Source organism: Odontomachus brunneus, unplaced genomic scaffold, assembly GCF_010583005.1.
Source record: "Odontomachus brunneus isolate Ranch 3 - 2012 unplaced genomic scaffold, Obru_v1 Obru_scaffold_007, whole genome shotgun sequence".
Taxonomy (NCBI): Eukaryota; Metazoa; Arthropoda; class Insecta; order Hymenoptera; family Formicidae; genus Odontomachus; species Odontomachus brunneus.
The window spans coordinates 3,116,334-3,130,343 of record NW_022639457.1 but is presented as its reverse complement, the minus strand read 5'-3'; the positions used below and the strand labels follow the sequence as shown (position 1 = coordinate 3,130,343).

The window sequence follows — 14,010 nt, the reverse complement described above, 5'->3', positions numbered from 1 at the left end:
CCGTCCGATCGTCGTCGCGAAGATACGTCAGTGATTGCTTTCGCGCGTCAACGACATCGAGATCTGACCTCGTTTGAGTTTAAACACCGGTCTTCCCTGTCAGAGGACATCTAGATCGCATTTCGTTCTATCCTTTATGACTCGGCGATGCGACCAACACGCGATCAATGCTGAATTGCGATCGTTCAGGCTTCCTCCTTTGATCCTGGGATCTCTCGCGATCGACGATTGCGCACGTCTGGCTCGTCCGATTCACTTGAGACGTGTAATCCGTACGTGTTTCGGGCCGCGAATCACTTTATTATCTTTCCTTCCCGTTACAAGTGAACCCGTGAAAACTACATCGACGGCGCGAAGTGGTTACGATCGCGAGATACATCAGACGTGGTGCACGCGCCGGTATTGCTTCGTATTGCTATTCGTAGGAGCTGATCGCGGGCACTGCGACCATCACTGCCGCGACCACCGTCGCTAACGATGATCGGTGAAGGCTCGCGAACTCGATGCCGGCTTCCCCCGGGTCCGATGAAGCGAGGACTCCGTCTACTGCATCCGCACTCGCTGCATCCTCTTCGCCACGCACTCCACGCGATCACAGTGTCACCCCGTGGACCACCGGGAATCCCTCCGGATGGCGTCTCCCGACGAGAGACAGAGGCAGGTCGGACGAGCGGAAGTGTCTCGTTCTCGTCGCGGAAGACCGACACGCGCTCCTCCGTCACGGGCCTCCGTCACGAGAGCACGACGACGACGACGATGCGGGACCTCGGTACAGGCAGCATCGCGAGGAGCGAGCACGCACGAGGCAGAGACGTCTCGGCCAGCACGGCCACCCCCGGACGATCGAAGCTACCCCTCGGTGCTCGATCTGCGCCTGCGTGCTGCTCGAAGCCTCGGCCGCGCCAATTTCTCACTCGCGTTTCGCTGACTGAGGTCGAGAACACGCAGGAAAACGTAAGCAGCGAAACTTAAGCAATAAACCGCCGACCGACCACAGTCGAGGATTCTCCTCACAGCTCGAGAATAATCGATTGTAATTGGCCAACTTTTCTAATTGTTCAAATCTTACGTTTCCTTGTGGGCCCCAAGATAACGCTGCCACTTGGGGGTTGTTTAAGATTGGAGCGATCTTTCTCAATCGTTTACACAAAGAGCGATGAGTAAAATGGACCGATTTTTACCTAAGAAGTGTAACGTAAGTTGCACATATAATCTTACGTTTTTTGGGTCGCTAAATACGATGGTAGATAGCATTTTTATCCGTCCATGAGAAAGTAGACAAAATTCGCCTCGAGATAAGTCATTTTTCATAGTAATTCGACAACGATTCTGTTCAAATTATTTTATCACTTGTATTATAGCTTAGGTTTTCATAACTTTCTTCGTTGAAAACTAAGGAAATGCACTTTGACTTGATATTAAAATAAAACACTTCAGAAATAACAAATCTAACATAACAAAATTAATATGATATATACATATATTTTATTGATTTCATTGTTAGATTTAACATTTCTGATGTGTTCAATTTTGAAGTGTTCCTTGATATTCAGTGAAAAAAATTATTATTAATTTTTTTATATGCAGACCACACTCCACGACATGTAATTGCTTTATACAAATTTTATGCTTTTTACGAGATAATAACAAACGCGAGAACACGTCTCTCTAAGGGAAGTTGGGACCACACTTGGACATTTTAAAGTCTATATGAACGTTTATATATCAAGATTTTATTAAATAAATATAGTACAGCTTTACACAGAGAAAAACTATTTGATAATACTGTGACTGTTATGTCGATTAAATTTGAATCAATATACACATACGTTAATTGTACACGTTCAATTAGAGCCGAAGTAGATCGACCACCGATATCGTCAGACACCTCGTCGTATCCGTTTCGAACAGCGACACGTTGCTGTCTTGCGTTCTCAACGTATATATCGCTAACATATTCCGCGAGACGTATCACGCTTCGTGAGAAACGATATCTGCGTCGATATAATACAGATATAATAATATCTATAATATAATAATATCTATAATATATCTATAATATAATAATATCTATAATATAACGGGCAGACGAGAGAGACAGAGAGAGAGAGAGAGAGAGAGAGAGAGAGAGAGAGAGAGAGAGAGAGAGAGAGAGAATGAGCAGCCATGCACGTGCAAACATCCTCTGCTGGACACTTTATATAAGTGACAAAATTAAATACTACTAAAGACACCGAGAGATATTACGAATTGTAAAAAATGAGGTACATTAGGTATACGTATTGCCCACCCCACAAAATTGTACCATGTAGTAATTGACGTGATTTGTGATATCAAATTAATTCCGTCGTAACGCGCCCGTCGACGGAGCGGGGCGGGCGAATTTCCTCATTCCTTTCACTCCTCACCCACCATTAGAGCGACAGAGAGTTTTGTCTTCCTCCCGCGATGAACTTACGCAGCTACGTATCTCTCCTTAATCGCTACGTGTTGACCGACTTTTTTTTTCCGCTTAACCCTCCAGCAGGCGTGCGATAAGAAGCAAAGTCAATGGCTCGGTTAACGTGATATCCGTGCGCGCCTATCCCTCTATCTCGGAGGGTTAAGAGTACGACATAACAAATACGGAGATCAATAAATCGTTGTACTGTGTGCGGAACGTATTTTCTACGATAAATCGTGGTGTGGAGGGGCTAAAGTCGTTAATAATAAGAGGCTGTGAGAGACAGAAAGAAGTCAATTTTCGGAAAATTAATTCGCGCTTTGCGGCTGACGCACCAGACGAAATCAAAACGACATCCAACAGCCCTCGCCCGATCTGGCTCGCAATCGCGAGCGCGGAGATTTCGTGAAAATAATATATAATTTTTCTCTTACATATATGATAATCGATCAACAACAGAAACTACGAAGCGTTGCGTATATGACGTTAAAGCGTGCCACTGTCATAATCCGATATTATATAAGTCCAGGGCGTCACCATATTACAAAAAATATAATCGCCTTATTTACATTACGTCATTCTAACGCTTAATCACATTAATGTACACGCGCTGCTTCATCTCGCGTTGAGAAGTCTCTCGAGTCGAGTCTCGAGTGGTAATCGGATCGTAAGCGACTTTCATTCGAAGTATACGGTGACCAAGAACGTAACAACGCGAGATCATTGAACGATGCTGTGTAAGCAGAGATAGTAATTCATTAATAATACGTGGTCCGTTGTGTCGATCATACGACGCGCGAACAGTCGGCGCCAAAAGCCGCCACGATACACCACGCGAACGACATTAGCGTATATCTTCCCCAAGCATTACGACTTACGTCAAATTAGTACACGTGAAAATGAGTCGCGACTAGTGCTTACGTTAGCGTTATATCACTTTCACCGATAACACGACGAGTGGAAAATCATACGGAGTTACTCGTTTAGACTGTCACATCGAGTATCAATGGACGACCTTCTCAATTTTCATTGCTCATTCGTTAAGGATGACCAACGATTAAAATAACGTTATTTACTTTAAAAATAACGTCATTTCATTTCGTTCATCATCACCTGAAAGCAAAAATGGGAAAAATTTCTGTGTCCCAGCGACACGTTAATTTTGTTAGGATAATTTTTCTTTTCTGTTCATTTGAAGCGTTAGTTTGGAGAAGTGCATGACTTCCTATGATTTTCCACGCTGCGAGAGTTCGGACAAATTGCTATGCGCCAATAAAAATACGGGACACCTCCAGCGGGAATCTCGTCGATACGTCGAATGTTTGATCCCCCGTAAAAATCGTTTTACAAAATGTAGTCCTGCGCAACCGTGCGCAACGCGAGACCCTGCGCTTGCATTTAGAACACGCAGAGCCACCTGTTCACTTCAGTTGTACCAGCACCATGAAGTAAGTCACTACAGCTCCCAATACCTACAAAGTTAAGATAAGAACAATTGTTAATCGTATCATTTCTTAAATGTCCGCGTGAAACGGTTAGGCGACAATTTCCCGAAAAGTGAAAGAGATAATGTTGGTACCAAGAAAAATCTCTACACGATATAATTTAAAAGCCTATTCTTTGTAAATGCACTGCTGAATTGGTGCAATAAATTTAAGTGAGACAAGTTTTTTCTCACTCTAACCTTTTGCATTAGTTCAGCAGTGCAGTTACAAAGAACAGATCATTAAATTATATCGCGTAGAGATTTTCTTTAGTACCAACATTATCCCATCCACTTTTCGGGAAATTGTCGCCTAATCTGCGAAACGTGCATGTATATACAGAGGATTGCATATATACCTAGCCATTCCCTAAAGTCTGTGTCACGCTATGGATTGGAAATTGAAGATTGCGGATTGAAGATTAGATTTCGACGAATCAATGCACTTTGATCTTGGCCTGCTTGGCTCCAATTGATCAAATTCCAATCTTCCATCCGCAATCCTCTATCTTCAATCCGTAGTGTAACACAGGCTTAAAGTTGCTGAACATTTTTAAGTTAGTAACTCTCGATTAGGACACACACACACACGCACACACACATGGCTAGAGAATGGCATATATGCAATTTTTTGTACAGGCGACAAATGTTTGTCATTGTCACTGTAAGTATAAGGTGAGTAGTAGGAGGACGCAAGTTTTACCGATGCGAAGAGATCTAAAGACACTGTGAAGAATTTCGCCCCCGAAATTGACATCGCTTTTTGACACTGTTGACACACAATTTGCACGAACGTCTTGGCCTCCTCCGATCCGTCGTACCAATGGCAAGAGTAAGCGGCTTCCATCACAGATGTGCTCTGAAAGGTGGACACACGAGTTTTTTAATTACCCGACGTTAGAATCGAGAGAATCTTGCGTCCGACGATTAAGAAGATACTGAAGCTAAAAGCTTTACCGACAGAATACTGACATTGTTCTGCAAAGTTTATGTCTTATTGGTCGCAAAGAATTACAAATGCTTTTACGCAATTAGCGTATATGCAAAAATAAATAAAAGTATTGCTCAATATGTGAGGAAAACAATTGTAAAAGATAAACATTGCCAAGTAAACAAACATTGTCTCGCTATATCTACGATATAGCAAGACAATATTTATATGTTCATCAAATATTTATTCTCGTCCCTTATAGCCGTTTAAAAAAAAAATTCACCTTCTTACTTTTATCCTCATTAAAGAAACACGGGAAAAAGTCAAAATAATGACAATAATGCTGCAATTCTAAGCAAATATACGAGTAAATCGTAAAGTCATAGCTTACGTATCAATCTACTCATAAGTTCTTACGAGTCTTACGAGAACAAGTTACGAGCTTTACGATTTTGTCCAGAATTGCAGTGTAAGTCATGGATTTTATCAAATAACGGAATCATCAGACACGTACCTCCTCTATCAAACGGTTCCCAAATATGCAGAACAGAAAGACCTGGCCGAACGTGTAGAGTATGTAACCGATGGTGGAGGCCGCGTATACGTTTATACCGTTCACCTGTAACATTTAAGACTCGTATATATATTGGTATAAATAGCTAATTCCTCATATGTTCACATTAAACCGTCGACTTGCCGTCGCTTTACTCATTTATACGATCGATAGTGGTCATTTGGCGTGAAGACCTTGGAAAAAAATACTGCCGGCAACGCGCGCGGGGCTCACCTTCGTCGCTTGGTAGGCAAGCAGCGTCAACGTGATGGTCGTCGTCAACATGTGGAGCAGAAGCGCAAAGCCGTACGCGTCCCCAACCGCGGTGACCAACCTACACAGAAAAGTAATTGTTATCGCAAAAATTGCACGAACCAGCGAATAGCCAATCACCACGCGATTCATGAAATTCTGTATGGTGATCTTTTTCAAGAATCACAATAAATGCGATTCACATCATATTTTGTATGGCAAATATGATTTTAAATTATCAATGACAATCAATGTTAATTGTAGCAATTTTCTAATATATATATATATAAAGTATATTGTATAAAAATTATATATAAAAAGAAATAATGCAATTTAATATCTTGAGGCTACTATAATGGCATAATTCCATTTAATGCCTTTAAATATATAAGTTTAAAATAAATAGTATAAAATACCATAGACTGTCACATAATATTTAACCAATTTCGCGCGATATTTAATTAATTTTGGTGGTATTTTTCAAGCGGGATACCAGGATCCCAATACGATTCGTTCAATCAGATAGATTACTAGTTGATGTCAGTCATATAATTACACTATATTTGACGGTTCGTATTGAGATTCTAGCCACACTTTTGGAAAATAACACAAACTTATCAACAGGCGTGGCTTTTCGCGAGAAAAACAACTTTAAATCACAAACCGTGATCGGGCGTTGGACTTTATAGTGGCTAAAATTAAGCTGGTCAGCCGTGGTGATTCGGACAAGCATTCGCTTTCGTTTCGCTACATATATCCTATTTATTACGCGCATCCTATTTCACCGGTCGCTCGAGTTAACGTCAGTTCATCTAAATGAATAATCGATACACCTTGAGGAAAACGCAACGGTCTATAACAACGTCTATTCGTGCTGAAGTCGTCGCTGTCGCGCGAAGCCAACTCTGCGAGTCGCGAAGCTTCCATCAGGGAAGCTGATTTGTCATTCCGTTGATCCGCGATCCTCGAGACGCACCCGGGAGACACATGCCAGCACGTTGACAAAAGGGAAGGACTTGGTTGGAAAGTATCTTTATCTCTAACATGTTAATCTTCAAGTGAGATCGCACAGTGTTGAACGCAGATAAGTTACTCGCATCAATACGCTTTCAACTCAATTCAACAAATAATTGTTTACATTCAAGGTGATAAAATTGCTCTAACAGAATTATCTATCGTTGCTTATGTATGAAGCAATGATTGTTAACTTGAGTCAACAATGCAGTAACTTGGATTTGAATAAAGTTGAATTAAGTTTCAAGTGGATAGAGAGAAACCTGGGGATGTCGTATTCTCAATCCAATATTACCTTCTATTAATGAAAATTATTTCTCGATAATAATAACAGCTTTTTCTTCGTTGAAAACAACGCACAATATATTCTTGCAAGTATATTCTTGCAAGTAACTTATTTTCGTTTAATGCTATGCAGTCTCATTTAAAGATCAACATATTAAAAGTGAAGATCTGTTGCAAAAAGAAGAATGTCCTGTTTCTCTGCGTAGGTCTCTACTTTGCAGAGGCCCCTTCCCTCAGACCACTTACTTTCGCCTTAGGACATGACCTCTGTTGCGGTCAATATCTTTCACTTCTGATGCCGCGAGAGGTGATGACACTGAAAAGGTCTCGGATACGTTATATTCGAAATTGAGATCCCGGCGACCATGAATGCGATCTTTTTGACAAGCGTTCACGACTATCGTTAAAGACGAGTTGAGGGAATGCAGAAAAGGATCTTAAATTTCGGGCACGACGTACTTCTTTCTTTCTCTTTTTTGGACGCGTAGAATCGGTAAGAAAGTTGTTCCAATGACACGTGGCGAGTCGAGCGCTCGTGCTCATTGAAGTTTCATCGATTTCGTGTGCCTCGACACAAGCACGAGCCCCGGAAATTATACGAGCGACAGAATTTGCCGAGGGAGGTCGGCAAATCGTTAAAAGTTTCACGCACGCGTGAGTATCGGTGACAAGCCACGTGGGGCGACAAGCGATCATCAGTGGGATATCCCGAAGGGGGTGTCCGAGGGACCGTGGAACGACGAAAATCTGTCGTCGAGCGCGCGTGCAGGTGAACCACGTGTGCGCGCGCGGCCACACGCGCTGCACGTGAACGGTCGGCGAATACGTCCCCATGAATCGTGCAGACCGTACAACACGACCCCCGTTGCGGTCAATATCGCGCTTTCTTAGAATAAATACTTCACCACCGTGGGAACACGCGCATCCCGTGCCAGCCGACGAGTAGCTTCGGCGCCCCCGGCGAACCTACAGGAAAGGCATCCGTTCTCGACTTTCCTCGGAAGGTGCGATCGGCTGCGTCGCCCTGACCCGCGTTCCGCGCGAACGAAAACTCGCGTGAAGCCCGATGCGCGTTAAAATAAAAAAAAAAAAAGGAAAAAGAACACTCCCTTCCTCTCATACGATTACGACGCAACGGTAGTTCTGCCTGTAGTTGCTGACTACACCGTGACGCAGAAAGTATCTAAGAAATATTTAAGAAATAAAAACTGTTTACTCAGTGAATACCGATAATACATTTTTAATGAGTCAAATAAGAGAAAATATATTTTTCTGAAATCTTAGAAGAACCTTAGTTCTTCGTGAAAGCAATCGTTTGTTCGATTTAAGTGAAAAAGTTTAGATATTAAGTAAATAATACGTTGTCAGTGCAAACAAAATGAACATTTATATTTCCTATTCTTATTTCCTAGATTCTTCTTATTGGACTATTTCCTATTTATTTCTTCTCTCGGCGTGCAAACGGTGAGAACCAAGCTGCTATTGTCGTGGGAGTTCTCCCTCGAAATATTCGGATATTTTCACGTCGGGATTCCTCTATTGATTAATTGAGACAGTTGTTTCCCTCTTTGTCCATAAAACGCTGCATCGAACTGCAGCGTTAATACGCGAAATATCGATTCGATCAACTTCGCGAGGGGCCAATTAAGGATTATGCAATCGCTATTATACGATATATCGTCGGAAGAGCGTATGCCCCGTTTGGTCGCGGTTATTCGACCCCCACGACGATTAGCCTAAGCCTTGAAATAGTTCAGATATTTCAGGTACGCGAGTCGGTATCTTCGCGACGTTCAACGCGTTAGTTAACTTCTGCGGAAGCGCTGATGCGAATGTATAGGGAAATCGTAAACCGCGTTGCACATGTCGCAACAATCACTTTGCTCTACGTGCTTGAATCGTACACTGAAATACTCCCACCAATTGATTTCAATTAAGTAAAAAATTCGATTAAATATAAATTCAATTCAACTCAATATATAAATTCAGTTAGAGATCTAAATAAGAATTCAATCAAATCTAAAAATCTGTATCAATTTAAAAATTGATTTAAATTAAATAATAAAAATTTGATTAAATATAAATTCAATTCAATTCAATATATAAATTCAATTAGAGATTCAAATAAAAATTCAATTAAATCTAAAAACTTGCGTTAATTAAAAAATTGACTTCAATTAAAAAGTATGAAAATTTGATTAAATATAAATTCAGTTCAATTCAATATATAAATTCATTTGGAGTGAGAAAAGAAATCCAAATAAAAATCCAATCAACTCTAAAAATTTTAATCAATTTCAAAATTGACTCTCATGTTTCTCTCCTGTCTTGCATCGAGATGATGACATTTTTCCTCTTTTTTCTTTCACTCTCTTCACCATGTGCTGGATCAAAAGGATCGCATCGCAGGATTGACAGTGCGACATATCGTGCGCAAATATTAGCATATTGCGAAAGCGTGCACGAGACTGTGCTGCCGCACTTCTCGATAATCGAGGGTGCAGTTGGCGCACGATGCCGACTATATACTAAATACACGCCCGGGAGACGCGCAAGTTGTGCGAGATTCTGGGTCACTAGTACACTCGCAAGATGCGGGCAACTTTTCAAGAAATGATCCGTCGTCCAACATAGTGGTCGAGCGTATGAATTAATTACACGCCTCCAGTGAGTAAGTGGAGCACGGGGACGGGGCACCTTTCATCACGCGTCGCTCGATACTGAATCTTTTAACTCTTGACGCGGTCTTGACACCTTATCTTGTGTTCTGCTCTGTGCATTGTACTCTGTGAATTGTACGGCCGATCTGAGCGTCGTACTTATACCAAGCGTGCCATCCGACAGACTCACCTGACAATATGTTTGTGTCTCTCCACCCAGTACTTGATGGCGCTCCTCACGAGCATCTCTTGCTTCTTCGTTAACCCGTTCGGACCTACGCCACCGTTGAAGGTCATACCAGCTGTCGGCCGGAAGGTCGCGGTGAAATCCTGCCGATTGCTGTATATGTTGCGAAGATCGAGATCCAGCATGTTGTCGCTTTGGGGCGGTGGCGGAGGAGGAGGTGAGCTGCTCTCCGTTTCGCGGAGATGTTCCGTGGCGCCAGCCTGCACAGGAAGAAAGAAAATTGATCACGCGCGGGTTTGAAGATCATTCTAATCTTCTGATTTAGACGCGCTCTAGACACTCCAATATTTATGAAAGTAACCAAAAGACCGTTTATGCCCGTTATGTTGTTGCCCGTTCAATTCATTTGAGATTAGCTTGGACTGCGAGAAATTCACTGGCGGTTCAAGTCACGAATAATGCATGGCCTGTGTTGCTACAGCGAATAAAATAACATCCGCAATATTTCCTTGATATAATCCTCGAGGTATTAACATAAATAAATGTAGAATGTTCTCTGAATCCATTTCCAAGTATAGGACGCGCGCAAGTACTTCCTTTATTCATTGAATATTCAACGGATCATTGAAACGCGAAACTTACCTTAAAGAGTTCGCTACTATTCGGGACCACCGTGTCCAGAGTCGCGCTCAGCTCCATGAGGGGCTTCATGATCTGTTTCAGGTGTTGCAGTTGTTCGCAAGCGAACAGAAGCCACGAGCAGAAGAGAACGTCCATGGAGTTCGCGTCGATAAGCATAAACAGCACCCAATAAAACTGGTATATGAGGATCAGTATGTGGGCAATCCCCTTGCCGGCGTCGAACGGATAGTAGGAACGGAGCAGTAGTTGCGGCAACTGAATTCAGGACAAGTTTAAGATCACGATTTCGTTGTGCAACGCAATTGCAAGCTCAGAAGAGATATTCAGTGAAAAGATGTTTCAACTGCACAATAGAAATCAACTTTCTGTGTACCACGCACAGTGTCGTAACAATTAAAAGCAACAATGATTGACTTAAAAGAACGCTTGCCTAGGAAAGTTCTCTGTGATTGAAATAATTTTGCCAATATTCGTCTTCTCGCTCGTCGGAGCGAGTTCACTCAGTTTTTGTTCTGTAGATTGATCGTCGTTAATCGTTACCTGAATGATTTCGGTCACATTTGTTTCCTTATCTAGAACTGTCCGAATGGGGTGCTCGAAGAAGGTGAGTATGGTCCACGCTATCGCGCTGAGCACAGTGGTACCGCCGACCAAGAAGAGCAGCAGTCGCATCTTCTTCAAGGCGATCGCGTGATACCGGGCGTTGCTCTCGGCGAAAAGCGGATGGGAGTTCGGGTTGTTCCATATCGCCCACGTTCTGTAGAAGTACTTGCTCCTCACGGCGAAGTAGACGATCTTGACGATGCTGTGCGTGAAGAAGAGTAGGGTGATCGTGTTGGCCGTGAGGTCGTCCACGTCGCCGCTCTCGATTATCAGGTTCACCGCGCACAGGGCGAATTGCAAGAGCAGCAGGAATAGGTTCACCTGCGAACAACAGTTCACACGGTGCATCGGGGAATCGCCAAATGTTGCCTCGACCAATAGACAACTGAGGAAAGAGTAGGCTTGGAGAGATTTTAATGCTTGTGGCGAGATATCGATTATACCAAGAAAAACTAGTGAAGAAATTAAAGTAAAGAAACTAAAGTTTCTCTCTCTCTTTAAAATCTCAAAAAATTACACATAATTCCAGACTTGATCCATGTGTAGAAAAATTGGAATTGAATTTAGTGTCGTCAGGTAGAATTAGATAGAAACACGATACGTTGGATCGCGCGATTTACTTACGCAGCAGAATATCTTGTGCAAGTACTTGGACGAATTATCGTCGTAATAATTGAATACGAAGTGCCCGAAGTACTTCATGACCCTTATGTTGGGCAAGAGATCGGCCACCAGGCCCTGCTGCTTCATCTTCATCATCTGCGAAGCGAAAAACGGAAAGGAACTGTTATCGTGTTGTTGTTGGCACGAGGTCGCCGTTCGGGACTCGTCAACTTGACTTTAAATTTTCGACAGCGATCGGTCGCGCTGTCACTGTCGCGATTCGCGCACAACACACACTGTGACCAGCATCATTCGTCGCAAGGCCACGCGTGCACGAAGTGATGCGAACGAAGAAGCTTCCAGAAGCTTCTCTCTTCGAACGTATCAACGATTCAGATATCACGAGTCACAAACAGCACAGATCGTCTAAGACTTCCCTTCCCTTTTCGCTCTCCGTAGCTCAAGCACTATTAAAATAATCCCATCAAGCGTTGCTTCTTGCCAGATAGCGCAACGTCCGTGAGATTCTTTAGCGCTTCAGACGTCTCTAGAAATCTCTAGACAATGCGAAGACACTCAGACGATCTCACGAAAAGCGTTTTTCAGACTCCCGGACTTCTCTCTTGGGTTTTCTCACACATCTTTCTATCCCTGCTTCGTGTAAGGAATCACTGTATTCGGAAACTTTATCCTGCGGGTAGAGTCGCGTGAGTGGTGGCGAGGGCAGGGTGCACCCCTCCTTGCATACGAATAGTTTTCGAACGGCCAGAGAAAATGAGAATAATGATAGGTCTGCTTTTTATCACTGAACTAGTGCACGTTGACAGAACTTGAAATGAGAAGCAGGTATACAGTGAAGACTCGGCGGAAAAAAAAAGAGGAGAAGAGAACTAGTGCAAGCTAATGCAGCCAGCTCAGCAATAGGGAACAAACCTAATGGCGAATGAAAGTATTATTGTGGCTTTGTCGCGACCGCTGAGATAGAACCAATGAAAACAACATTGGATAGCTCATATCTCAGCTATCACGAAATGGAATAATTGAGAAGACAAACGCTATTGAAGCTTAAATAAAAGTTGATGATCGAGGCTGCTATGAAGTTAGGGGATAGTTAAGTTAAGGAGTCGACAAGTCGACAGTTAAGTTGAGTCGATAAGTCGGAAACATTATTTAAAAATCCCGTGAAATGTGCAACGAGTTACCCGAGTCCACCCCGAAATTCCGAGGTGAAGAATCTTTCACTGCATCCAGCAAGGTTTCCGAACGAATTCCGTTGTCACTCTGGTGTAACTCGAAGGTTTCCGAGCGAGACGCGAGGTGCACCCGGGTGGAGTTCCCGAATACAGTTTTGCTGTACGAACGAGATCTTACCTTGGTGGCTTTGGTTGTCCAAGATTACGGGCGAGGAACTGGATCGGGCCCGAGGGGCGCAGACTTACGACGATGCAGACGCCTTGAGTGCCTCGCGATTACGCTGCAGCAATCGTGCTAGGTACACGAGAAGAACGAAGAAGAGTAAGCTAACTAGTCGGCCTGCCATCAGTCGTTGTTTTTGCGACTCGCCCTCGCCGTCGTGAAGAGTCGATCGTGCGTCTGGCCGAAGCCGCAGGTAACTTGCAGCCGCTACTCCTGCCTGTGCCCTTCTCACGCTCTCTTCAACCCCCGGCTATGACCTGACCGCCACCACCACTCAACACGGGGAACCCCTTCCGGTGGGGTAGGCACCAAACGTGGACCAATCGGGGCCCGGTAACCAGGCGCAGACGTTTCGTTGCGCTGCGCCGCGCGACTTTCCGCCATGCTGCTTCTTGCGCCGAGCCGGACTACACGACGAGGGGACTATAATCTTCTTCAATAATTCAAACCGCCGCCGCCGCTATGCTCCGCAGCAGTTTTCAACGTAAAGAAAGTTTCAACGAAGAAAACAGTCCGAAGTTCGAAGATGCCGCACTGCCGGGGTTAGCAACTGGTGAAACAGAGCTACTGCTACCGATCGCACCATCGCCGGCGCCCATCCTCCTCGAATCAGTCCCGTGGCACCTTCTCGAGTCGAATACTTCTTCGTGATCGCGACTATTACTCTTACTTAACTCTAGATAATGCTGTTAAGCGCGCTTCGAATGAGAAGAAAGCCGCCTCTGAAGAAATTGGAGGGTTTAATTGAGCGTACGCGACCAGCGTTTACGTGTTTACATTCTTTTCGTGGAACGTTATGTCTGTTGTTTCTCACCCTCTGGGTGAGCCAGACGTGGATGACCTGTAAATGAAATTTCATGATACACATCCGGCTTTTCGTGAGCGTGGAATGCATGAAGCTTCGATTGTATGAGGCAGATTCTCGCGCGAGGGGAAGA

At 43.6% G+C, this 14,010-nt stretch overlaps 1 protein-coding gene across 1 annotated transcript; it reads right to left on the bottom strand.

Moving 5' to 3' along the window:
- Positions 1-1,711: 1,711 nt before the first annotated feature.
- On the bottom strand, positions 1,712-13,290 carry LOC116854080 (odorant receptor coreceptor). Its single transcript, XM_032835619.1, has 9 exons — positions 13,028-13,290; positions 11,678-11,812; positions 10,991-11,374; positions 10,451-10,705; positions 9,812-10,068; positions 5,645-5,744; positions 5,372-5,476; positions 4,630-4,785; positions 1,712-3,915 (listed from the first exon to the last, which is right to left on the bottom strand). Exons 2-9 carry the CDS (start codon positions 11,810-11,812, stop codon positions 3,865-3,867), a joined length of 1,443 nt encoding a protein of 480 aa, XP_032691510.1. The 5' UTR covers positions 13,028-13,290; the 3' UTR covers positions 1,712-3,864.
- Between the last annotated feature and the right edge of the window lie 720 nt (positions 13,291-14,010).

Bases quoted from the DNA above. Each gene is read 5' to 3' on its own strand.
- LOC116854080 (XM_032835619.1), bottom strand. From the start codon at position 11,812: ATGATGAAGATGAAGCAGCAGGGCCTGGTGGCCGATCTCTTGCCCAAC. The intron at 5,477-5,644 runs GTGAGCCCCGCG...TAAATGTTACAG, and splicing joins TTGCCTACCAAGCGACGAAG to GTGAACGGTATAAACGTATA. The intron at 3,916-4,629 runs GTAAAACTTGCG...TTAACTTTGTAG, and splicing joins CTTTAGATCTCTTCGCATCG to GTATTGGGAGCTGTAGTGAC.